The 27,497-nt window shown below is 48.3% G+C and overlaps 1 protein-coding gene across 3 annotated transcripts in view; it reads left to right on the plus strand.

Annotated features, from left to right (window-relative positions):
• The window catches only part of tet3 (tet methylcytosine dioxygenase 3), a 44,421-nt gene extending 18,266 nt beyond the window's left edge, over positions 1-26,155 (plus strand). Inside the window, exons 1-10 of one of the 3 annotated variants that reach the window (XM_042320689.1) lie at positions 1,185-1,542; positions 6,132-9,114; positions 11,023-11,113; positions 16,654-16,747; positions 17,839-18,047; positions 18,370-18,520; positions 18,727-18,816; positions 19,360-19,497; positions 20,055-20,415; positions 20,816-26,155. In XM_042320689.1, coding sequence (XP_042176623.1) covers positions 6,180-9,114; positions 11,023-11,113; positions 16,654-16,747; positions 17,839-18,047; positions 18,370-18,520; positions 18,727-18,816; positions 19,360-19,497; positions 20,055-20,415; positions 20,816-22,575 — 5,829 coding nt within the window. In that variant the 5' untranslated portion in view covers positions 1,185-1,542; positions 6,132-6,179 and the 3' untranslated portion in view covers positions 22,576-26,155. Of the gene's footprint in view, positions 1-1,184; positions 1,543-6,131; positions 9,115-11,022; positions 11,114-16,653; positions 16,748-17,838; positions 18,048-18,369; positions 18,521-18,726; positions 18,817-19,359; positions 19,498-20,054; positions 20,416-20,815 lie in introns of those variants that run through there. The other 2 variants (XM_042320690.1, XM_024417852.2) reach the window with 2 other exon arrangements.
• The last annotated feature ends 1,342 nt before the right edge of the window (positions 26,156-27,497 follow it).

Here is a 27,497-nt window from a genome sequence, read left to right on the forward strand (position 1 = left end):
AGGCGAAGTCACACGAATAAGACAACTTACTAGGTTGTCGTGTGTGTGTGTGTGTGACTGTTGCATTTCTGTAGCTCAACATCTCTCCTTAGTCTCCCCTCGATGTTCCTCTCGTCTCTACTGTCCCTCTGGTTTCCTTTATCCCTGTGTATCTGTGTGTTACCAAACGGCCATCGACTGCTGCTTGTGCAGTTCCCCAGCCTCCAGTCCTGTAGTCTTTGTCCCCCTCTCTCAATCACCTTCAATCCATTTGCTCCCTCTTTCGCGTATGTATTAATCAGGAGATTATAGGCATTTAGAAACGATTGAGTGTGAAACGTATTGGCACCTTTTGAAAGTCCTCTCAAGCCATCGCTGTCCTCTGGTATGTGGGAGACTCGCTATGCTTCGTCTCGCCTTTACAAGTCCTAGGCTGCTCTTCTTCCCCCGATATCACCTCACATTGAGCGACACATCAGCGGCCGGGGCAGGTAACAGACCTGTAAAGAAGTCGCTACTATTAACGTTTTTTTTTTGCGGTAGACGACAGAGACACGAACAGAGAGATCGGCAGCGGCTTTGTAACGACCAACGGACTATGACAGAAACAGAAAGATGGACGTACAGCTTGTCTCTCAGGAGAAAGTCTGAGTCTGAATCGGTTCGAGTTCAAACCACATATATATGGACATTTTAATGTTGTTGTTTTTTTTAATCTCATTTTCTTGTTGATGTTCCAGCAAGTGCCGCTGAGATTGGCGTTCGCCTGCATCTAGTGGTTTCCATCGCGTCCACATGCTCAGAAACCGCTCCGCTCTTAGATTACCCAAATGACTAGACCTGACTAGATAGACTAAAACACATAACATCATGTTATCCGAAACACACTGTTATGTATTCAAGGTGTTCCTATTCAATAAGGGATTGTGCTGGTGGAGAGAGAGAGAGAGAGAGCTTTGCCTGGTAACAGCTCTCGCTCTCCTGCAATGTGTTGCTGTTTCTAGGGCTGCCGCTAGCGTCCATCCCCGAGCTCTCTCTTTCTCTCTCTGCTCACTGCACACTCCTCCATTCCCTCGTACGTGCCCACTGTGCCTCAGATAATGGCCTCTCGCTCTGCACACACAGAAGAGAGAGGGGGAGGGAGAGTGAGCGAGAGAGAGAGAGAGAGAGAGAGAGAGAGAGAGAGAGAGAGAGAGAGAGAGAGAGAGAGAGAGAGAGAGAGAGGGGAAGGTGGGGGCTGCAAGTAGAACCAGACTGTGAGTGTAAGAGAAAGAAAAAGGATATTGAAAAGGGAAGGGAGGAGCAGAGAGAGGTAATGAGAAAGGAAAAAGGGAGAAAACAGAAAGTGACGGCTGTAAGAAGAGACAGAGAGCGGCCGTGAGTTCCATGGGGGGAGGTGTGTGCGTGTGTGTGTACGTGCGTGTCGGTGCTTGTGTGCCGCAACAACAACAAAAAAGCCTCCACCACATTGCTAGTGGCTCCCCTCATAGCACCACTATTGCATGCTCCCCTCCTCTCCCTGCTGTGTCTCTCCACTTCCACTGGCAGGACGTCTAGACCCATGTAAGTACTGAAGCTGTGTGGGGCTCTCTACTCTTTTCTGGGTTTTATTCTCATGGTTCCTCGTCCATGTTTTCTCGACGACAGACACGGCAGGAAAGGAAAGCCGGGGGGGGTAGAAGGAAGGAGAGAGGGAGGGTGTCGTGTGTCTAACTGTTTGGATTTATGTCTACTCCCAGGCTTTATGCCCCCCACCCCCTTTGTCTCCCCACCCTCCTTCCTTTTTGACTTTGTGCTGTCAACCTTGGAGGCATCTGTTCTGGTCTGGTGGAGGTGGGGACGTGAGGTGGGGACAAACGCGTAGTGGTCCAGTTGTAGGATAGACCAGCTTCACTGTTTAGCCGGCAACACACTGCCTGTGTGTCGTTTAAAGGGACTAGTCTCCGAGTTTAGGGTGTCTAACAGGTTAGGCAGTCTCTTCTGGTTGGGCGTGTTGATGTTTTGGATTGGAAGCCTTGTGCGGTGCGTGCCGTTGTGTGTGTGTGTGTGTGTGTGTGTGTCCTGGCAGGAAAGAGTAGGCTCTCACGCGGTGCCAGTAGTTGTCCGAGCACGTGGTCTGCTCTGTCAGAAGCACCGTGGTAGGTGCCCGCAGGTGTAAGCGTGCCGCGGTGTGTATAACGCGGTGTGCATGAAGAGAGAGAAGGTATTTGTGACAGTCTCATTTGGCTAAATACATCTGTGAAGTCCCAGTTGACTGGGTATGAGAACTGTCGTTATGATCGTGTTGTTAAAGTGTTTGGGTTTAAGCCGGGCGCGTGGAACCGGCGATTCAGTTGGTTTCTGTACGTGTGAGAGGAAGTGTCTCAGTTCATCGACTGTGAGAAACGGAGATGAACAACAACAATGTGAGGGGGTTGTTGGGTTGTACAGTTCTGTGACCACGCTGTTTCAATATATTGCAATTCTCTTACTCACTCTGTCTCACCCCCCCCCATCCACTAAGCTCAGTCTGATGATCAGTCTGTGATGGGGCAACGTGGGGCCTCTCACGTATCGCCGGCCGGCTGTTCACACCCCTCCACCCCCCCCAGGGACCCCCACCAGCCACCCGGCACAGAAGGTGAATTCAAAGGGCCCGAGCAAGCGGCCCATCCAATAATTAGACACTTCAAAAGGCTAATTTCAATATATTTAAATTACGGGAAGCAGGGTGTCTGGTCCACTTCAGCTGTCAACCAACTGTAGGAGCTACAAACGAGAGCTGTGTTCTCACTGTGAATATAGATGTGATGTAGTCTGCATTACACACAGACCTGTTGGATCATAACTCAAAACAACAAACCAGCCTAGTTCCGATTCTAGGTATAGGCAGTCTTTTGACATGGTGTAGTCTACCTTTATGTGGATCAGTGTGTGTAGTAAACGGTGTGTGTGTGCATGGCGGTGTAGTATACAGTATGTACGTGTGTACAACATAGTGTACGGATATGATTATGACTGTGTGTAATCCTCATAGAGCTCAGTCTGTCTGAGCTCACAGGACATCAAGCGTTATCAACGTGTGTCTGTCTGGGGCAAAGAGCAGGGCTTGCCTTTCACCTGCTATAGCCTCAATGCCACTGCACTCCCTGTTCTGACATGTCCACATGTTGAAGACTTCCTTATTTAGTTTAGGCTATTGTAGAATAGGACTTGAAGATGTTCCGAGGCAAAGTCAAAATATGAAATGTGTTATTTGGTTATTTGGATACTCAGTGTGTCATGGATTTGTGTCTCAGTGTAGAAGTGGTTGAACATACACTACATTTCAAAAGTTTGAGGTCACTTAGAAATGTCCTTGTTTTTGAAAGCAACCATCACTCCTGAATTGATCAGAAAACCCTTTTGCAATTACATTTCTGATTAAAGAATAATTCAAACTGGCCTTCTTTAAAGTTTGCATCAGCATTTGTCACTTACAGGCTCAGAAATGTCAAAGAACTTTGTTCTGAAACTTGTCTATTCTTTTTTTGTCCATTAAAATAACCTCAAATTGATCAGAAATACAGTGTAGACATTGTTAGTGTTGTAAATGTCTATTGTAGCTGCCAAAAGTGCAGATTTTTAATGGAATATCTACATAGGCATACAGAAAAGGCCCATTATCAGCAACCATCACTCCTTTAATCAGAACAACAGTTTTCAGCTGTTCTAACATAATTGCAAAAGGGTTTTCTAATGATCAATTAGCCTTTTAAAAGAATAAACTTGGATTAACTAATACAACATGCCATTGGAACACAGGAGTGATGGTTGCTGATAAATGGGCCTCTACGCCTATGTAGATATTCCATTAAAAATCAGCCGTTTCCAGCTACATTAGTCATTTACAACATTAACAAAGTCTACACTGTATTTTTGATCAATTGTATGTTATTTTAATGGACACATTTTGGGCGGGGGGGGGTTTTCTCTCAAAAACAAGAAAATTGCTAAGTGACCACAAACTTTTGAACTGTGGTGCATATTCATTACCTGTACTCTGTGTTTGTACTTGGATTATCTTTGTTTGCTATGCCTCCTCAAACACAGTAGATCATAATGAATCGTCTTCAGACCTGGGTTCTCCCTGTTTTACACACACCACTGACAGACAGTGTCATATTGCTCCAAATAGGAAGTAACGGAAGCCTGTGTAGAACAGATCACCTTCCCTGTTTGTATGTCAGATGCTTGTCAGTTTGTAAACAGTTTGAAGACACACTGAAAATATGGACACAGTTTTACTCATAGGAAACAATTCATCTTAGTACTCCGTTTTGACAAAGCAAAACAGCAGATCCAGTCCTTCCAATACTTGCATGATGTCCATTTAAGGGGTGTCACTGCAGATACATGATTCAAGCACAGATCGGTTGCATTTCCAACCTGTTTTGAAGTCAGTGTCGTGTTGAGAAGGCTGTTTGAAGCAACATAGTGTGTTTTGACAACAGCAGTGCTTTGGTTACACGGTCGAAATGTCACTTTTAGTTTCCCCCTCCAAAACCAGGAGCCAGGACACCAGATCCTCCCCTATAGTCTTATCACCTTGCAGCCTTCATTCTGCAGCTCCAGTAAACAGTGATGTCATCACAGCTAATGTATTGGGATGAGCAGCTTCAACAATCAGATGAGATCATCGTGCTCTATCTCTAATGGATTCTAATGGAAGTGAGAGTCATACAAGGCTCTACTATCATCATATGAAGCACACTTGTGAAATGGCATCAGGAATGTCACCGTGGACCATCAATGCACATGATTTGGTATTATAAACAGGGCGGTCGGAGCTTCGAATGCAGATTGTCTGACACCCGTGGAATATCAGACCGTATACCACAGGTATCGAATCAAATCAAAGTTTATTTGTCACGTGCGCCGAATACAACAGGTGTAGTAGACCTTACTGTGAAATGCTTACTTACAGGCCCTTAACCAATAGTGCAATTTTTAAGTAAAAAAAAAAAAGTATTAGGTGAACAATAGATAAGGAAATATAAATACAACAATAAAAACATGTATTTTTACTGCTCTAATTACATTGCTAACCAGTTTATAATAGCAATAAGGCCCCTCGGGGGTTTGTGATATATGGCCAATAGACCATGGCTAAGGGCTGTGTCCAGGCACTCTGCGTTGCGTCGTGCTTAAGAACAGCCCTTAGCCGTGGTATATTGTCCATATACCACACCCCTTCGGGCGTTATTGCTTAATCACCACACCACTCTTTGCTACATCTTTGCTCTCTAGATCCTTGACACATTCTTATTGCGTTTGTTGACCCATCATCCATTCATTGAGCGTGTCTAGTCTTACCTCATGGTGATATGACAGGTGTTGAATGCAGCAGTCCCGTAGAGACAGATAGATACTCCCCAGTCATAAAGGCCTAAGGGAGGGAGAGGTTCAGGACCACAAGATCAGGAACCAGGAACCCCGCTTGGCTAATAGACAGTCATTGACAACGTATAGAGGTAATATATACACGGGTAATATGTTGACATTTAAATAGGGAAGTGGAGTTGAAAGTTTATGGTAGAGATGCAGTAATGCTGCTCGTAGTTCACAGCACTCTCCTCGTTCTTCCTTGAGTAAAACAGATATGTGGCGGTAATTGCCATGAATTGTGTATATTTGATTACTTTTTAAATGATGATTTGTGTGGTCCTTTGTGCCTTTGGGGGGGATGGTAAATCTTTACATGGGCTGACTGCTGTGTGTAGTAAGTAGCGTGAGCATTACTGCGCAATGTTGTCACATGGTCTGTGACTGATCATTGTGGAAACACTGTTGAAGCAACAGTTAATTCATTTCCTCAACTGGCGTGCGTGCGTGTGTGTGTGTGTGTTTGTGTGGAACCCAAACCAAGACATCTGAAATGAGGAATGGATTCTAGCCAGTGCCCTGTCATAATCATTATGATATCTTGATTTGCCCTTCTCTGTGAATGCTTTGTTTCAGTATGATTTTAAGCTAAGATCATCAACTGAATAAAAACTTGTTGTTAACATGTTAAAGCAATATATTTTTGTATATTGATTGCTATTGCTTATTCCAACTTGGTGCACAGTTCCTATAATTTTTTTTCTGGTCTCTAACCTCTTTCATCTGTGCCCTCCCTCTCTCTCTCGCAGACTGTTTCAGACACTGGTTCAGTGGATGGCCCCAGAAGAGGAGGCCAGATGGAAACTGGGTCACATGACTGCCTCGAAGAAGGCGGTTCGTTGAGCCTGGAACCGACCAATGGGGTGAGCCGGCAATCCAGTGACACCAATGAAGAGGGTGGAGCTGGCCTGGACACCCAGAGGGAGCCCCGTCGGTCAGGTAGTATTCCCCCGGGACAGGGTTGGGTACCTGGGCAGGGCAAAGCCCCTCAACCCCAGAATCAGCTGCCCTGCAGTGGCTGGAGCAGTAGTGGTAGGACTCCTGGGAAGCCCGTCCACGAGGCAGACATGGAGGACGCACGCAATCTGGTAGCCTTCTCAGCCAGCGTTAATGTGGGCTCCCTGGCCCCCATCCCCGAGGCCCAGTCCTACACCGCCCAGCTGTATGAGAAGTTCAACCAGGAGATGGGCACTGCTAAGGGGGCCGTGGCTCAAGCCAGGCTCCAAGCCCCAGAGGGAGGGGACCAGGCTAGCCCACCAGAGGACTTGAACACCCTGCAGACCACCCTGAAGACTGCCCTGAAGACTGCCCTGAGCCAAGCGAGGCACGGCCACAAGCCCCCAAACTGTGACTGTGATGGGCCCGACTGCCCAGACTACTTGGAGTGGCTGGAAAAGAGGCTCAAACAGGCGGGGGCAGGGGAGGAGCAGGACAACAACACACCCTGTTCCAAGATGGCCGCCGAGACGCCGCCTCATCAACAGCCACCACACTCACAACAGCCCCCTCACCCCCACCACCATCCTCACCCCCATGTCAATGGAGGTAACCCGCCCTCCTGTCCACCCCTTCACCCACACCAACAGGGCCAACACCTAGGCTCTGTCCCCTGCTCCCCTCAGGTCCTCTCCATCGCCAAGGAGAAGAACGTCAGTCTGCAGACGGCCATAGCTATCGAGGCCCTGACCCAGCTGTCTGCCACCACCCCCCAGACTGTGGTCCCTCCTGCCCAGGCCTCCTCCACCAGCCACCAACAACCCCCTCTACACCCCCAGCACGGCAACCGCTTGCTCCCCTCCTCCCCCGGCCCCATGTCCTCTTTGTCCTCCTCGCGGTCACAATCTGTCCCCCCTGGACTGTACCCCCAGCAGAGCTCCGGGTCGTGGGAGCAGCAGCACAGACCCCAGTCCCAGGGTCATCCGGCCCACGCCTCCCCTCTCCCGTCCTCCACTTTGCTTTTCCCCGGGCAGACCCAGGCAGGCAGCCCCCACCCTCAGCAGTGGCAGCAGCAGCAGGCCCCTGGGGGAATCCAAGAGCAGAGGAACCGGTGGATGATGATGTACTCAGACTCCCAGCAGTCTCACTTCGCCTCTCCATCCGGTAGCCACAGCGTTGGCGACCCCATGTACGAGCTCAAACAGCTACTGGGGGACTCCAGCGGAAAGTACATAAATGACCCCTTCAAGCTGCCCGTCCCACACCACCACATCAAGCAGGAACCAGGGATGCCTCAGGTCAAGCAGGAGGTAAACTCTGGGGAGTACCAGAGCTCTGCCTGTGCCTACATGGGCGGTCGCTACGGCCTGATGAACGGCCAGCAGCAGCCTGGGTACCCTGGTCCACCTCTCTCCACGGGCAGCACAGCCATCCACTACTCCACCCAGACAGCCCTGCAGCAGCACCTTCACCACAAGAGGAACCTCTTCTCTAACCCCCCCGGCCCCCCAGGCCTCTGCCCTCCACGGCCTACCCAGGCCTGCCAGAACCTCCGCAAGTGGTGGCCCCAACAGATGGGCCCCGAGGGCCACCTCATCCCTGTGGCCATCAAGCAGGAGCCCAAGGAGCCCAAGAGGAGGAAGAGCACGGTGGGGACATCGCCGCTCCTCAAGCAGCCAGGGATGCTGCACTATCCAGGTCCAAAACCCAAGACGATAGTCATCAAGAAAACCAAGCAGAAGGCCTCCCTGCCAACCTTCCTGCCTCACAGCCAGATCTCCATACAAAAACCGTCTCCACTCACCATGATCGGAGCCCTGCCTCTGGCCAGTGCCCATTCAGGTTCTCTCCCTTTCCCTACCTTCCCCCTCCTCAGTAACCCCACTCAGGCTGCTGCAGGCCTCCCAACCCCGGCCCAATCTCAGGTATCCATTTTAAACTCTTCTATTGCACGCTCTGTCACTGCTCCTGCCTTCTCTGTAAACAGTCCAGCCGTCTCAACCCCTCTGCCTCTCCCTGCAGCCCCGGACGCCCCGGCTAGCTCAGGGGAGGCCGGCGCCACACAGACCTCCACCACCTCTCAGTCCATACCAGGCCTCAGCTCCCTGGACCCCAAGTTTGAGGAGCTGATCCTCCAGTTCGAGGCAGAGTTCGGGGACAGTTCATCCTCGGCCCCAGTGCCCTGCCCTCCTCAGATCCAGCCTCAGGACCAGTCCCCCTCAGCCTCCGCCTCAGCCCAGCCCAACATTACCTCAGGACAAGCCAGGACCATGTCACCGTCCAGCACCGCCACCCAGTCCTGCAGCCCTACTCCCTTAGCTTCTACCACAGCCCCACCAGCAGACCAGGACATGGAGGTGGACAAGGAGAATGTGACAAGGGGTGTGAGTGAAGCATCCTACACCTCTGCCACACAGCCCTCCATTGAAAGCCCCATGGAGGAGCAGCCCGAGGGGGCCCAGTTGCCTCTCTCGCTGCGCCAAGAGGTCCATCTGGAGCAGCAGCAGCACCGCATCCTTGAAGACCCCTTCACCGTGCCTCTCTCCCCCTCCACGTCCCCGCTGCCCAAACGCATGAAGATCGAGACGAATGGGAACGTGGCTGTCCTCTCCACCACTGGATCATTCTCTGAGGGGGGCGAGGACGACACCCCCACTAAGGACGGCTTCCCCCTCAACCCCTCCCTAAAAGGCTTCCTGGAGTCGCCGCTACGCTACCTGGACACGCCCACTAAAAGCCTGCTAGACATGCCCGCCAAGGACCTCCAGGCTGAGTTCCCCACCTGCGACTGTGTCGGTGAGTAGTGTGTCTGTGTTGAACTATGCAGTTTTAATGTAGCTACATTTCGACCACTGCTGGGCCCCAGAGTTACACATGCTTTACACTCCCAGTGACTGGGCTGCACACAATAATAAAACCAGAAAACGATATAGTATCTAGTATAGAAACAAACTCCTATAGAAGACATGCTCCTCTTACTCCATACATTTAGGATTACTAGAAAACATGAAATATACTGTACAGCAGTGGCTGATGCTATACAGCAGGCAGCAGCAGGTATATTTAAGCGCTAAGGCCCGAGGAGGTGTGGTATATGGCCAATATACCATGTCTAAGGGCTGTTCTTCGGCACGACGCGACGTGGAGTGCCTGGACACAGCCCATAGCCGTGTATATTGGCCATATATCACAAACACAGAGGCCTTATTGCTATTGTTAACTGGTTACCAACGTAATTAGAGCAGAATTTTTTTTTTGTCATACCCATGGTATACGGTCTGATATACCATGGCTGTAGGCCAATCAGCATTCAGGGCACCAACCACCCAGTTTATCAAGAGGTATACATCAAGTGGCCTAGTCACTTCTGCTCCAGCTCCTCTCTCTGAACATCACATGAGTGTGTCTGAGAATGTGTGTGATGCCAGCTGGATTGTGTGTTGCCGAGGTGAGTGTGATGCAGGCTTGTGTGTCCCGGGCCTCTACTCTCCAGTCAGCTACAGTGCAAGGTTCAGAGGGAGACGGTGAGAGTAATACAACACGAGAAGGAGTCCATTGTGAGGGTCTGGCTGGCAGACAGCACAGAGCAGGCCACTGTCTAGGCTACATGTCTGACAAAGTGGCACACGGCCTCTCGGTCCGCTTCCCAAATGTGCACTATTATTTGCGTGCCCTATTTAGTGCACTACTTTTGACCAGGGATCACAGGGAGGGAGAGAAGAGAGAGAGAGAGCAGCTGCAGGGAACACTTGCTATGCCGTGTGCTGTAAGGCTGTTACCAAGAGAAAAGGCCACCAGACAACGGGTCTCCATAGTGAAGCCTATTTACACACTGCCCTGTCAACACCACACAGAAACACCCCATGTGTAACCCGACTCCCTCACACACCCACACATGGACTCATTCGCCCCTCTCTTTCACCTCTCTCTCTCTCTCTCTCTCTCTCTCTCTCTGTCTCTTCCTCTCTCTCTGTCTCTTCCTCTCTCTCTCTCTCCCTGTCTCTTCCTCTCTCTGTCTCTTCCTCTCTCTCTCTCTCTCTCTCTCTCTCTCTCTCTCTCTCTCAGAGAAGCAAGCATAGTTTTACAAATCCCTCTACTCTGCTGATTCCAAACATGGAACCACTACTCCCCCTCACACAACTATTTTCTCACACACTATTTAGGCCAGTAGTCCTGTGTAGTATTTCCTGCTTCTCTCTGACCACGCCTTGCCTTGGTTCCTCCCTGCACTGTCACAGGAATGTGACCTCAGATACACTCTCTCATACTCTAGCTTTCCTTCTTACACACACGCATGCATGCAGGCACGCGCACACACACACACACACACACACACACACACACACTGACTCATTCACTCTCTCAAACACCCTTGTTTCTATTGTAGTGTCCCCACCCAGACTCTCCCTTTATTCAGAAGCTCACCACTATTCCCCTGTCATAACATAGTCAGTCACAGGATACAGGAAGTGTGTGTGGTTTTACATCTGGCTTCAATCACACATATCTAAGGTTCCTCGTTGTTTCCATGGCTTGTTAGATCTGAATAATTGGGCACTACTACTTCTGATACCTGCAATGTCACAGAACTGTCCTGCACTAATCCAAATCATGCAAATCATACAAATGGAAGTTACAATGTTGGTTGAATTTGGACTGCATTGTGAACTCTGTCTGTAACTCTCTCTCTCTCTCTCTTTACAGAGCAAATCTTAGAGAAGGATGAGGGTCCGTACTACAATCACTTGGGCTCTGGGCCCACTGTGGCCTCCATACGAGACCTGATGGAGACCAGGTGAGACTTCTGGAGTATACTTGATACCTGTTAGAGAAGAGACTGACCTAGACTGAAATAACTCAGAAACCATAGGAGTATGATGCATACTAGTATTTACCTCTAGATAAGGCAGGGAAAAGGAGCATGGACTGAAATTGACGGGTGGGTGGAGGAAACACTACAAAATACTGTTGTAGCTGGTGTGCTTGTCCAGGGATTTTAGCACCCTAGATTACAGCCACGCAACTGGCAATGGCAGTCTCCTGATTCACCTAGAGCAGAGCTAGCTGTCCTCTTCTTCAGTCTCTCTCTCATTCTCCCTCTTCCTCATTCTCTCCTGTCCCCTCTTCCTCTCTATCCCCCTCTCGCTCTCTCTCCGTCTCTCCCCTTCTCCATCTCTCCTCTCCCTTTCTCCTTCTCTGTCTCCCTTTCCTCTTCTCTATCTCCCTCTCTCTCCCCCTCCCTTTCTCTCCCCATCTCCCTTTCTCCTTCTCTGTCTCCCTTTCCTCTTCTCTATCTCACTCTCTCTCTCCCTCCCTTTCTCTCCCCATCTCCCTTTCTCTCCCCATCTCCCTTTCTCCTTCTCTGTCTCCCTTTCCTCTTCTCTATCTCCCTCTCTCTCCCCCTTCCTTTCTCTCCCCATCTCCCTTTCTCCTTCTCTGTCTCCCTTTCCTCTTCTCTATCTCACTCTCTCTCTCCCTCCCTTTCTCTCCCCATCTCCCTTTCTCTCCCCTTCTCCCTCTCCTTCTCCCACTCCCTCACATTGTCTCACTCTCGCTCGCTCTTTCTCCCCTTCTCCCTCTCTCGTTCTCGCTCGCTCCCTTTCTCTACCCTTCGCCCTCTCCCTTTCTCTCCCCCTCTTTCCATTCCTTCTCTCCTCTCCTCTGCCTATGAACAAGAGTCTTGGCATCAAACTCTCACAGCTGTGAGCTAGCATCACTCTCTCTTTTCTTCCCTCTCTCTCTCGCTCTCTCTCTCTCTCTCTCTCTCTCTCTCTCTCTCTCCATGCCTCCCTCTATTTTGCTCTCTCTCCCCAGTGCTGCTGTCCTCCTACTCCCCCCTCCCTTAACACCCCTGTGATCCTGTCCCCAGGGAATCCCTGACCCAGAATTCAATAGGAGGAACAGGAAATAACCGCATCAGCAGATCAGACCAAACAGAGAAGAGGGCTAGGCATAGAGAGAGGATAGGAGAGAGGTAGGGAGAGATGAGAGGAAGAGACAGAGAAAGGAGAAGTAGGGAGAGATGAGGGGAAGAGACAAAGAAAGGAGAGGCAGGGAGAGATGAGAGGAGGAGACAGAGAAGGAGACAGAGAGAGGTGTATATATATATATATATATATATATATATATATATATATATATATATATATATGTATATATATATATACCTCTCTCTGTCTGCACTATATATATATATATATATATATATATATATATATACCGAGTACATTTGCATTAGGGAATGGATAGACTCAGTTTCAGAATTCCTCTTGGGAGAATGGTAACGTGAAACTAGGGAATGGAAACAATCACATTTACCATGTATCCTAATACTTACGCAAATATCAACTGACAAAACAGGAATAGTTCAATGGCAGCTGAGTTTTCACTGACTAAACATGGTGGGGCTGCTTAGGTTGGGTCCCACACATTGTTGTATAGGGGACCGGGACCGAGAGTGACTGGCCACTATATTGACAGAGGACTGTTTCTATAGACCAGTGACTCATCAGGATGGATGGGGGGGGATAGGTGAGGAGAGGAGGAAGAGCCTTCTTTGTTTGAGAGATGACGTAAGAACTAAAGCCCTGCATAGTCTCCCCCTGACCTCTGACTCACCTCTGACCCCATTGGCCCACCCCTGTGGAGGCCGAGCCAACACACTTTGACCGGCTGATGATTGGTGAATGAGTTCCCATTAAGGACAAAGCCACATGTGTCCCACCATGATAGACCCGGTCAGGGGTGACGTTATCAACATGACAGGTATGATACACAGGGAAGAAGGAACATCTGAGTAATGCTGGAAGCTAACCCAGCCACATCTCTCTACACATTGTGCAGCGAGGGACACACGAACCAGAACCTAACCAGGCACATACACATATACCAAGCCAACGCACAGGGATGCGGTTACACTTGATTTGGATAGTTCCCTGTAGATGATCAAGAGATTGGGTCATACTATCCACAAATTATCAACTGCACATGTTGATATGCAACCGCTTGCTAGGGTTATGGTTTAGGGTTAGAGTAAGGGTCAGGTTTAGGGTTAGAGTAAGGGTCAGGTTTAAGGTTGGAGTAGGGGCCATCTACAACAGTTTGGGGGCCTTAATTGGTTCATCGCGCTCTCGCGACTCATTGTGGCGGGCCGGGCACCTGCAGGGTGACCTCGGATGTCAGCGACTCATTGGTGCGACTGGCTTCCAGGTGATGCGGACGGGTGTTTTGGAGGACACATGACTCAACCTTTGCCTCCTGAGCCTGTTGGGGAGTTGCAGCGATAAGACAAGATCGACATGTTGCTTACATTTGTATATGATCACGTATCTCTATTATGCGTGTGAATACTTGGGAACAGATTTTGGAGCTGAATTCCTGGAGTTTTTACATTATTTTATGTCCCCTCCCCCCCCAAAAAAATATATACACTACAGTTCAAAAGTTTGGGGTCACATAGATATGTCCTTGTTTTTGAAAGAAAAGTGCATTTTTTGTCCATTAAAATAACATCAAATTGATCAGAAATACAGTGTAGACATTGTTGATGTTGTAAATGACTATTGTAGCTGGAAACGGCAGATTTTTTTAATGGAATATCTACATAGGCGTACAGAGACCCATTATCAGCATCCATCACTCCTGTGTTCCAATGGCACGTTGTGTTCGCTAATCCAGGTTTATAATTTTAAAAGGCTATTTGATCATTAGAAAACCCTTTGCTATTATGTTAGCACAAATGAAAACTGTAGTTGTGATTAAAGAATCAATAAAACTGGCCTTTTTTAGACTAGAAGCAATAAAACTGGCCTTCTTTAGACTAGAAGCAATAAAACTGGCCTTCTTTAGACTAGGTGAGTATCTGGAGCATCCGCATTTCTGGGTTCGATTACAGGCTTAAATTGGCCAGAAACAAAGAACATTCTTCTGAAACTCATCAGTCTATTCTTGTTCTGAGAAATGAAAGGTATTCCTTGCAAGAAATTGCCAAGAAACTGAAAATCTCGCACAACGCTGTGTACTACTCCCATCACAGAACAGCACAAACTGGTTCTAACCAGAATAGAAAAAGGAGTGGGAGGACCCGGTGCACAACTGAGCAAGAGGACAAGTACATTAGAGTGTCTAGTTTGAGAAACAGACGCCTCATAAGATCTCAAGTGGCAGCTTCATTAAATAGAACCCGCAAAACACCAGTCTCAACGTTAACAGTGAAGAGGCGACTCCGGGATCCTTACCATCTAGGCAGAGTTCCTCTGTCCAGTGTCTGTGTTCTTTTGCCCATTTTAATCTTTTCCTTTCATTGGCCAGTCTGAGATATGGCTTTTTCTTTGCAACTCTGCCTAGAAGGCCAGCATCCCAGAGTCGCCCAGAGTCGCCACTGTTTATGTTGAGACTGGTGTTTTGCGGTACTATTTAAACCAATGAAAATGAAAAATAATATTGAAACTTGTATTTGAATGTAGCAGTTCTACAAAACGCTGTTTAGCCCGCACATCTTTTACGTGACATTGCTTGCCTCTTTGCTCAAGTCGTTTGCAAGTGATTTCCATTTTTTTTAATGCTTGTCAATTCGCTTGGATCTTTTTTCCCACTGTGCTCATCGTTCTGTTTGTCCTGTGCAACCATGTGCAATGCATCAGTGCAACCATAGTATCATAACCGGCCAAAGGGATCACACCAACGCACTCTCTCTCCTTAACTGACAGTTCATTTACCCTAGGCCTATTTTACATTTTAGCAAGAGCAGGCCTGCTTCTCTCCACAAAATGATATTAGGCCTAGTATAAAAAGTGCTAAAGAAATGTCCTATTTCTTTTGTAGCCTATAGCTTTTCCCGTGATTTCACGAGAAGAGCAATAGTGGAGTAGACATATAGCCTATTGTAGCCATATAGCCTATTGTAGCCATATAGCCTATTGTAGCCATATAGCCTATTGTAGCCATATAGCCTATTGTAGCCATATAGCCTATTGTAGCCATATAGCCTATTGTAGCCATATAGCCTATTGTAGCCATATAGCCTATTGCACACTGGAACAGCTGGAAGAGAAAGGCTAGAGTTGTAGCTGATGTAAGAAGCTAAATATTAGGCCAGTCATTATCTAAATAGTAGGGCTATACATATTTACCTGTCAAAGTGCAAGACAAATAAATAAATAAATATGTGCATTCCTCCAGGCTGCGCTCTGCAAGTCCCCTCTGGCACACAAAGCTCCACTGTTGATTACTTTTAAACAAAAACATTATTCTACCTAGGAGACAACAACACAGTGGCAATGAGGAATGTATTATTGTATCAAGTGAGTACACAGTCATTCTACAGGGCTGTAAACTGCAGTGATGCATATGCTAATTTGAGTAACTGCTCCAACGTCCTGTTTTGAATGACTCATGCCGAAATAACTGCATAAAGCCTTGGCCTGATTATGCAGCCATTTGGATCAGTAGGCTAATGGGACTTTTCTTTGCAGTTGACAAGGTCCAGAAAGGCACATTAGCAGGCTCGTCATAGTGCGTATTTCGTCGGGTTGTTTCTCCATTATTAACAGATACCATCAGAAAACATGGCCTTCTCGTACAGAGAGGCGCTGTTTCGATGGTTGATCATTCTCCCAAGTCGTCCTATAATTGAATGTGGCCACCAATATGCTCACACATGCCCAGTTATTCAGGCAACGTTACTGTGCACTTTGCCTTCTCTCCTGTTCCAAGCAGCCTCGCACACCTAGAACCAAGGACAAACTCTTCAATAGAACACGTGTTTTGATTGGCTGTCAACACTTTATCATCGGAGGGACAGGGACAAACCGTAGCTCTCGTTAGTCGATCTCCGCTCTCTTTGTGGCTATCATTGAAGCTTCGAATGCTCCTGTTCACTTGAATGAGAACGATAACAACAAAACAACAAAAACGATATGGTTATAATTATCGTTATAGCTATCGCACGGCGTGGACGGCCCTGAAGGGTTCGTGTTTCGTTCTCTTCGTCAGACACACTGACTAACAATGTTCTGGTCAGATTATGTTGGGCTTTGGCTGCTCCCGTCATGCCTCTGTGAATATCAACGGTGTCCTGTGAACACTCCTCTTGGCCAGCCAGCTTGTGGTTTCTGTGTTTGACAAGACACCTTCAACTCTCAAACATTTGCATTATGGTCATGCAGAAGCTCGTAGGCAACTTGCTTACTAACCAATAATGCCATTAGTTAATATACCACAGCTAACGGGTGTTTTAAGGCACGATGTGAATGTTTTATACTGGAAACAAATCAGTTGAGCTGTTCTGTTCAGGAAGACATGCACTCACACTGTACTGTCTGTCTCTCGGTGCAGGTATGGAGAGAAGGGAGATGCTATCCGTATTGAAAAGGTAGTCTACACCGGCCGGGAAGGCAAGAGCTCTCAGGGATGTCCCATCGCCAAGTGGGTGAGTACATAAAACACTGAACCTACCTCTCACAGAACAAACAAAGCCTAACCCTACACAACACCTGGTCCCAGATCTGTGTGTGTCAACACCCGGTCCCAGATCTGTGTGTCAACACCAGGTCCCAGATCTGTGTGTCAACACCAGGTCCCAGATCTGTGTGTCAACACCAGGTCCCAGATCTGTGTGTCAACACCAGGTCCCAGATCTGTGTGTCCCAGATCAGGTCCCAGTGTGTCAACAGGTCCCAGATCTGTGTGTCAACACCCGGTCCCAGATCTGTGTGTCAACACCCGGTCCCAGATCTGTGTGTCAACACCCGGTCCCAGATCTGTGTGTCAACACCAGGTCCCAGATCTGTGTGTCAACACCCGGTCCCAGATCTGTGTGTCCCAGATCTGTGTGTCACACCAGGTCCCAGATCTGTGTGTCAGGTCCCAGTGTGTCAACACCAGGTCCCAGAGTCAACACCCGGTCCCAGATCTGTGTGTCACACCCGGTCCCAGATCTGTGTGTCAACACCCGGTCCCAGATCTGTGTGTCAACACCCGGTCCCAGATCTGTGTGTCAACTCCCGGTCCCAGATCTGTGTGTCAACACCCGGTCCCAGATTTGTGTGTCAACACCTGTGTGCTCTAACCAACTCCATTGGTCTCATTACCAAGCCAAACATGACCATGAGTGACAGGGGGTTGACATGGTAGCACAAACAGACTGGCCCTTGGGCTGACACAACACACTAGTGTAGGTAACCACAAACAATTTCTTATCAACACACAACTTTCACCAGACATTGTAAAACCAAACAGACATTTCACACTTCACTCCTTCTATATACTAATAGCCATTAGTGAAAATGAGGGGGAGTAGAGCAGAGGTAGTAGACAAACACCACAGCCTCACCCTTAGACAGTAAAGCAGTAGGGGGTCCAGTAGGGGGTCTCCCTGAGCCCTCTCCTGCCCAGTTGGAGGTCTCTACCTCTGTCACTCTCTACCTCTGTCACTCTCTTTGACACCCTGCTAACGGTTTCATGGCTTCTCAACAGACACTCAACAGACCCCCCCTTTCTGTCTTCCCCCTCTCCCGTCAGGTGATTCGTCGGGGCAGTGATACAGAGAAGTTGCTGTGTCTGGTGCGTCCCCGGGCGGGTCACCACTGTCCCAACGCCTTCATCATCATCCTCATCATGGCGTGGGAGGGCGTGCCCCGGGCGCTAGGCGACAAGCTCTATCGAGAGCTCTCCGCCACCCTCACACAGTTCGGCAACCCCACTAGCCGCCGCTGTGGACTCAACGACGAGTGAGTGACAGGAAACGTTCACAGAACCACGAATGAGTCGGCTGAATATGCTTATATTCTTCTTAAATTAGCAGTAAACTCAGCAGTGCAAAGATGTTTAGATGGCGCACTGAGGGAGGCTTTCAGACAGAACTTCTGTGCATGAAAATAAATGAGCAAGTTAGTCTACTTATGGACTGCAGACTACTTCATTGTCGTTTTCAATAGACATTCAATGCACTGAGGCTTTCTGAACGATGAACATTACCTTGTGAGTGTCTGATGGGGTTGTGAGTGGTGCTGACTGTGTTCGTGCTCTCTGTCTCCCCCTGCCTGCCTGCAGTCGTACGTGCGCGTGCCAAGGCAAGGACCCCGACAGCTGTGGAGCTTCCTTCTCCTTCGGCTGTTCCTGGAGCATGTACTTCAACGGCTGCAAGTACGCCCGCAGCAAAACACCCCGCAAGTTCAGACTAGCAGGAGACCACCCCCAAGAGGTAAGTGACTATGTGTAGTACCATATCTGTACTACTGAGACTTGAAAAAGGTTGTGCAGCCTCCACAGACAAGAGATGCCTCCCTTCCTTGCTTTTATATCCAAAAACTACAAACCACCCGTGTACAATTATTATTATTGACCACACCACACTAAGCTAACACTGTGATTGAGCTACCAGGGTATCTGTCTTTGTGTGTATGTTAGGAGGATCAACTCAGGGATAATTTCCAGGATCTGGCCACTGAGGTGGCTCCCCTGTACAAGCAGCTGGCCCCACAGGCCTACAGTAACCAGGTAACATCTGCCTTTTCACACACCATCACCTACCTGCACTTACACTCTTAGGGGAAAAAGGTGCCATCTCGAGCCTGACAGGGTTCGTCGGCTGTCCCCATAGGAGAACCCTTTGAAGAACCCTTTTTGGTTCCGTGTAGAACCCGTTCGGGTTCATTGTAGGACCCTTCCCACAGAGGGTTCTACATGGAACCCAAAACGGTTCTCCTATGGGGACAGCCGAAGAACCCTTTTTTCTAAGAGTGTACACCTAACTGAGACCAGCACCGGAACTCTACATAGTAGACGGTCCCTCTGAAAGTAAACAAAACAAGCTGAAGGATGCTATGTGTTAGATATGTTGTGTACAGTAACAGGTTGCTCTGGGACATGCCGTCCTCTTCCCTGTGTCCCTCAGTGATTTTACTCTCCGCTGGAGAACTACTTTGTAGACTTCCCTTCAAAAAGTGCACAATAAAAACTCACGGCTGCAATGAGTGCTAGTTATGGTCTGTAGAGGAAAACCACACTAACCCAACTTGTGTCCCCTCTCCTGTCCCTCAGTGTCAGAATGAGACGAAAGCCACAGACTGCAGGTTGGGTCTGAAGGAAGGCCGGCCATTCTCCGGAGTCACCGCCTGTATGGACTTCTGTGCCCATGCCCACAAGGACCAGCACAACCTCTACAACGGCTGCACTGTGGTACGACACATAGCCTTACCTCTACCCCTGTCTCGTTCTCTCTTTTTGTCGCTCTCTCCGTCACTCCCTCGTCAATCTTCTTTCTCGCTCTTTCCCTCTCTATGTGTGGACATTGTATGGATGCTCCGCTGTGTGTGGGGGCATATTGGGGTTGGTATAGAGTCTGTGTCTGACTACATGAGGATAGAACAGACAGTGAGTGTCCCACCCTAACCCTTCCTCCACCCCTACCACTCCCCCTGTACGGTCCAGGTGCACTTGCCCCCCAATCCCCCCTTCCTCAAAACACCTGTAAATATTGGACTATAAATTCTGCCTTCCTGTAATTGTACTTATGCTAAAATGTTTATTCTATTCGACTGAGCCATTTACTTTATGTTGATATTCTTATCTGTATTTCTTATTGTTGTTGCATTGTCGAGAAGGAACTTGCAAGTAAGAATTTTGTGGGCCGTATCACCGTACACGAAACGTGAAAGTTGTGCAGGACAACAGTACGACACACAGCAGTTACGCTGTCTCTCTCGCTACGCTAACACCCCTCTGTTCACCCCCAGGTGTGCACTCTGACGAAAGAGGACAACCGTACGGTGGGGGAGATCCCAGAGGACGAGCAGCTCCACGTACTTCCCCTCTACAAGGCCGCCCTCACAGACGAGTTCGGCAGCGAGGAGGGCCAGCGTCAGAAGATGCGTACAGGCGCCATTCAGGTGCTCAACAACTTCCGCCGCGAGGTCCGCAAGCTGCCCGAGCGCGCCAAGTCCTGCCGCCAGCGCCGCCTGGACGCTAAGAACCGTGCCTCCGAGAAGAAGAAGGGCAAGCAGCAGCCGCCAACGCCCACAGAGACGCCGGAGAAACCCGGGATCAAGATGGAGGTCCGGCACGCTGGCTCCCCTGTCAGACAGAATGGCAATAAAGGTGAGATGACCTCTGAACTCTACTATAAACATGTAGGAGAGTGGCTTTATGAGTGCTGTGAGGTTTATGATAACAATAAACCAATCACTCTAGTATTGTGAGCAAAACTCCAACCAGCTTTACAGTACGATGATAATAGTGTGGTCATAGAGCAGATCAGGGATCGTTTTTCTTGAACGGACGGCCAGGGGGCTGGATCATATGGTCTACCAGTTAGGGAGCCCCAGAGTAGATGCTTTAATCTAAACTGACCTACACTTAACACCTATAGCTAGTCGGCTTACAGTATGCAGCCCATGTAGGAATCAAACTCATCAATCCCAAAAGTCCAACCAAGTCAACCATTAAAACCGCTTGATCTTACCCATCTTATTACCCCTCTATCTTCCCTCCTCCACAGCCATCCCTAAGCAGGAGGTGAAGCCCACCATAAAGAAGGAGCCAGTGGACCAGCGCTTCCAGCCCTTCCATGGTCAGCTGGAGGGCTACCCTGCCCAGGCTGCCGACCCCTACCACGTCTACCCCTCCCGCCCTGGCTACTACGCACGGGGAGGCCTCTCTTCCAATGGCCAGCCCCCTGCACTTCCACCTCCACCAGGCCCTGTCAATGGCTACCGCCCTAATCTACCGGCAGCACTGCCCTATAGCTACTACACCTACCCCCCCAACCCTAGCACACTTTTCCCCCATGAGCTCACTTACGAGGGCTGCAACGGCTCCTGGCACCACATGGGGCCCAAGTTTTCCCACAGTCCTGTGGACAAGAAGCCAGATGTTCAGAGCCTCCAGGCCAGGCTGGCTCACTCCTACTCGAGCCCAGGCCACCTTGAGCAGCAGCAGCACGGAGACCCAGCCAACCAACACCAACGCAGCACTTACCCACACCCTCACCAGCCTGACTACAACCAATCACGTCCCTCCTCAGCCTCCTCAGAGCCCTCCCACAGAGGGACCCCCGTCATCAAGCAGGAGCCCATGGATATGCCAGTTTATAAGGAGGTCAATGCCCAGAGCTGTCCCAGCATGCCCAGCACCACCCTTCAGCCTGGTGCTGCTGGAGGGCCCTGGCATGGGCACAAGCCCAACGGCATTAGGGTGCCCAGCAGTTGGGAAGGCAACCTCCAACCACCAGGCCACCCGGAGGCTCCCTTCACGTCAGACAAGCAGCAGTTTCACCAGCACGGACCTCACCAGACTTTCCAGTCCCCATACCTCCAAGAGCAGCATCAGCATCCCCCACAACAGCCCTCCCCATACTCCCAGCAGTGGAACTCTTACCATGGCCCAAACACCCCCACAGCCTCCCCTGCTCCCTCCCCGTCCCCCTCCATAAAGATACCCCCGTCCCCCTTTCCCTCCTCACACCCCGGCACCCCCCACCACTGGGACAGCCCTGATTCCAGCCCTCAGCCTAAGGCTTGGCCCATGGGCATGGTTCCTGCTGGTTATAGCCCCAGTCCCGTCGGAGGCTTCCCAGACAAGATGTGGTCCAAGGCGGGCGAGAGTTGGGGCTCGACCCCCTTGGGGCTCCAGGAGAAGGCCTGGAAGTCTTCCGGAGGCTCTATGGCAGGTACACCGTCCCCGGCCCCAGAGGGACGCTTGTTCCCCGATGCCCTACAGCAGTCAGATGGACAGTCCCAGGCTGAGACTCCTCGCAACCTCGAGGAGGAAGAGCGGTGGTCGGACAGCGAGCATAACTTCTTGGACCCCAGCATCGGAGGGGTGGCGGTGGCGCCCGCCCACGGGTCCATCCTGATTGAGTGCGCCCGGCGCGAGTTGCACGCCACCACACCGCTCAAGAGGCCCGACCGCTCTCACCCCACCCGCATCTCCCTAGTGTTCTACCAGCACAAGAACATGAACCAGCCGTGCCACGGCCAGTGGATCTGGGAGGCCAAGATGAAGATGCTGGCGGAGCGGGCTAGAGAGAGGCAGCAGGAGGCAGCTCTACTGGGGCTGCCCTACGAGGACATCAAACCTGGGAAGAAACGCAAATTGGGGGCCACGGCAGCAGGAGTCAGCCCGGGGCCTGGCCAGACCACGGACAAGAGAGAGGGGCCGGTGACACGGCTGGCCTCCACGCGACACACCACCTCTACCATCACTGTATCCCCCTACGCCTTTACCACCCTCACCGGGCCCTACAGCCACTTTGTGTGAGGATGGATGGACACACAGACTGGTGGAGGGAGAGAGGGCTGAGCAGGCCAGGGAGGAGTGTCTCAGCCCTTCCTTTAGTCCTGTGTCTCTCTCCATCCTTCTCTTCCTGCTCTGTTTCCTCTGGGCTGGAAGGAGGGGGACTACTGGTTTAACTCCTCATTTTGTTTTGTTTGTTTTTGTACCTCATGTCAGGCAGCAGTTTGGACCAGACCCTGGGCCAGACAGACACGCTGCCTGTGGTGCTCGTCCTCTTTCCTCCGCGGGGGGGACTCCATCGCTTCTCCTTCTTCATAGAATTTTAATGATCCTCCTAATTATTACTATTATTATCAACATTATTACGATTGCTATTGTTACTGTCAATGTTGTTATTACAGGTATTGTTATTTTTCTGATGCTGAGTTGATTTGTTTGTTTTGTTTGATATGGTTGTTTTGTCATTCATGTTGTTATTAATGATGTGATTGGTTTAGGTTTTTCCCCCGAGGGGTTCTGTCTCTCAGTCGGATCTTTATTTTTTCCCATATTTCTGGAAATCTGCCCATTTCTTTGTTGTTTTTCCTTAGGCCTTTGACATTCTTGTGACTGTACTTGGAGAATGGCCTTTCTCAGCACTGCAAGGCTCCTCAAGACAGTCTTTACAGCATGGAATTCTAAACATTTCAATCACTAATCATTACCAAAAGAGTGAAGAGAAACGCCACCACCCACAGAAACTTCTCTGAACCATCCGGTTTTTAGCAACGTCCCCAAACTCTTTAAAAAAAAACTCCTGTCTTGTCTGCCTTGCTGTGAAGAGAAGGGTTCTTCTCTCGTCATTGTTCCTCTCACCCTACCAATCCACCTCACTCTATTGGTGCTTCATGTTGACCTTCATCCTTTTCACAGGGAGGATATCAGCCACTCCATTTCTCTACTCTTCATGGCACTAGATGCTGAATATAAGGAATTGGGTGCTTCTATGGCATAGACGTAGAGTGAGTAGAACAACAGGCACTGGAAGTCCTCGTCATCCTTCAGGTGTTGGTTGAGAGATCTATCCCTCCAGTTCTATGACTCCCCTGTAAGCCCCTGTAAAATGGTGCACTGATACACACAGACACACGCACACACACAAAGCTCTTGTCATCCAGCCAGCACAGAGCAATGCCTTACTGCTTTAAACCACCGAGGCATGGCCGCCAAAGTCTGGTCCTTCCAACGACCGCAGGCAGCACAGGCCACGCAAAGGCCTTTACACTGAAACCGGAGACATAAGATGGGAATAGTGTGTGGACAGAAATGCACTCCTAAACACACACTGGTGCTTTCTCTACGCATGTCGACACACCAAGGGCTCAGTCAGTCAGTCCTGCTTCTGCATGGTGCTGTTTGTTGTCTTGAAGCAGAGCTAGGTTTGTCTCTATGCATACATTGTCCCAACAGAGCCAGTAAAACCTTATTCACCAATCCTGGCTGCCTCTGCATTGGCCCTAAGTCATCAAGTGTTGCAGTCAGTGGGTTGAATCCCAGCTGTCTCTATCTAATGTGCACCACAGTAGACTGGGCTACAAGAGGTTGTGAATCTTTTTTCCACATCTTGCACTAAGATCCTCCTCAGCCTGTTAGAGAGGCCTCTCACTCAGTGCAGTGCAATGCTGCATGTTGTATCCAGCTCTTAGCTTTTTGTTTTTGTGTGTGTGTGTGTGTGTGTGTGTGTGTGTGTGTGTGTGTGTGTGTGTGTGTGTGTGTGTGTGTGTGTGTGTGTGTGTGTGTGTGTGTGTGTGTGTGTGTGTGTGTGTGTGTGTGTGCGTGTGAGAACCGGAGCCTGCTTGGTGCTCACTTCTGAGATGAAAAACCCTGGTGCTTATGAAGTTGTCGATATAGAGCTCTCTATACCTCAACGTTGCAGAGACACTGGTCATGGTTGCAAAAAGCTAGAAACACACACACACAGGCACCAGAGAGGACAGAGAAACATGATGAACATTAGTCCACAGCTTCCCTGTGTGCTCTCTTATCTAAACTCATTTTAATCCACTTTTTTATTCTTATTTATTACATGATAATGATGATTGTTTTTCGTTTTTTTTAATAGGTAATACAAATTGTACATACAGAAGAAAAGATTTTATAAAAGCACTTTTAATCTTGAAAAAAATAACAGATTATTGACAACTTGAAGCTTCGTTTTTTTGGTTTGTGTTTTTTTGGGGGGGGAGATAAAAAAAAATGTAAATATTTAAAACATTTAGGTAAGATTATTTAACTGGTGAGGGATAATGACTAAATCATGAATGATTCCAGGCTTTTAAGTCCAGTCAGTTTGTCAGACAGCCTTCAGCAGCAGAAAGCAACACAGTGATTTCCAATATGTTGTTGTGTCTGTAGATGTATACTCAATACTGCTGTCCAGATTTCATTAGTACTGTACTACACGATACCTCTGACAGCAACCAACCAGTCCCCCTTTGTGAGAAGAGATAGACCTAATCAGTAATCAGGTTGCTTATAAACCTGAGTATGATATCTAGCTATCCGTTCTGAGAACCAATGCTAAACGAAGGGCTCTGTAATCAATCCGTATCGCAGGAATTCAGTGGTAAAGCCCAATTGAAATTTAAACGCAACGGTCTGGTGTTGGAAGAGACGGCATTCCCGCTAAATGCATCTCATGTCGGCGCAATCGGAAATGACTACGTTTCTAACACGAAATCTATTAACGCTTCAACGATACGGATTGAATAGAGCTCAAAATATGTTTTTTTTTTTTTTTTTTTTTTTTAAACAAGAGAATCAAACAGGTGCAGAATCAAACTCATCAGAAATGTGTGAGAGAACTCTAGTGACAGAGGTGAGGTGTAGCCCCAGCCATCGATATTGTTCATTGTGTTAGACTATGAGGTGAGAGGTTGCCACCGCCGTAACTCATTTTTTAATGTGGTTGTTGGTTATTATTATCAACGATAGTGATTATAACAGTAGTAAACGATGTAACCCTAATGAAAAACCATGTCAACTTAAACACTTGTAGTACCAGACTGAAGGTACAGTGTATTACTGGAAGACACCAGGTAATACCTGGTAGTATAGTTTGTAATATTGTATTTTGTTAATTGTCATAGATTGTCACAGACATGACCAACAGGACTTTGACTAATTTAGGGACTGGGCTGGAAAATATGCCTGTTCCTTTGTCTCACAACTACTCATGATCCTGTTTCAACTGTTCTATTCTATTCTCACTTTAAGAACAAACTCCCCCCTTTAAAAAAACGACAATGCATGAGTCACACACAGTTATAATGATTCAGTCATATTTATGATCCGTATGTAATAATGGGTGCCGGTCGTTATATTCTTCAGATGAATTTTGTACATTTCTATACAAGATGTTATGGAAATAACAGAAACATGCTCAAAGGAGGCTGGTGCCCCCCGTGGAATAGTGTGTGTGTGTTGGAGGGGGGTTATATCACTGATATTTTTTAGAGCGCTTAGAATGATAAGAGGAACTATTATTTTAAATATGTCAGTTTCAGTGGATGGGGAACTGCTCCGGTGCTGATCTTATGGGAACGTCCCATTCATGTTCAAGGCAGTGAACAAAACAAAAAAAGACAACTGTTGAATTGAAGCACTCACACATTTCATACATACACTTTTATTAATCCTTGTCCCCATAAGGTACTTTTAACTGGTATGGGGATTGAATGATCATATTATATTGCAGTGAACAGACTGTTATCTTAATTGAAAACTTGTTGCAGTGTATGTGCGGAAGCTATTCTATTAAACATTACTGTTTTGGGTATGTTGTACATTTTAATGGTGAGGGGAGAATGTTAAAATATTGGAACAATATTGGAACAATTGTGTACTCCCACGCTATTTTTCTCCCTCATGCACTTATTTTCTTACGTACTTATACACTCACTAACTGCTTACACATCTCACATATTTTCTCACATACTTTCCAGCTCTCTCTCTCTATCCTTTTCTCCTTCTCCCCCCTCTCCCCCTCTCTCTGTCCCCCATTTCTCTTTCTCATAAACACACACACAAATATTATCACCATTTATACCCCCCCTCTCAGTTCTCAAGCTGGGCTCAAGCTTAAATCCTGCCCCAAATAAACAGAAAACAAACTAAACACCACAACTGGCAGCTACATTCCTTTTTGAGTTCAAAGATTGTTCTTGGTTCTATTTTTTCACGTCAAGTATGCAGTATGTAAAAAGTTGTTTTGTTTTGTTCAGTCTCTCTTTGTAGCTGTATGGTGTATCATGTGAATACATAGTGTATGTGGTACAACCCACAATATTGTTTTATGTTGCGCGATAAATAAAAAGCTAAAAATGAAAATCATTTGTGGTATGATCAACATTTTTTACAATTTTTGGTCAATTTTACTTATAGCATGTTAGTTTGGAACTAGAATAACGATCACTCAAAGCACAGTTCAGTTACCTCTTTATGTCCACGTGGTGGCAGCACAGCAATATTATGTTCTGTCTGTCTGTCTATCTGTCTGTGTCTGCCTCTCACTGTCTCTCACTGTCTGTCTGACTGTCTCTGTCTGACTGTCTCTGTCTATTTGTCTGTCTCTCACTGTCTGTCTGTCTGTCTCTGTCTGTCTGTCTGTCTGTCTGTCTGTCTGTCTGTCTGTCTGTCTGTCTGTCTGTCTGTCTGTCTGTCTGTCTGTCTGTCTGTCTGTCTGTCTGTCTGTCTGTCTGTCTGTCTGTCTGTCTGTCTGTGTCTCTGTCTGTGTCTGTCTCTCACTGTTTCCCGCTGTCTGTCTGACTGTCTCTGTCTGACTGTCTGTCTCTGTCCCTCACTGTTTCCCGCTGTCTGTCTGTCTCTGTGTGTGTGCGCATGTACGACCTTGCAGCAAGAGCCCAGCAGCAGGAGGAAAAGCACAATGATATGCAAAATATGATGAT

This window comes from Oncorhynchus tshawytscha, linkage group LG04, assembly GCF_018296145.1.
Source record: "Oncorhynchus tshawytscha isolate Ot180627B linkage group LG04, Otsh_v2.0, whole genome shotgun sequence".
NCBI classification, from domain to species: Eukaryota; Metazoa; Chordata; class Actinopteri; order Salmoniformes; family Salmonidae; genus Oncorhynchus; species Oncorhynchus tshawytscha.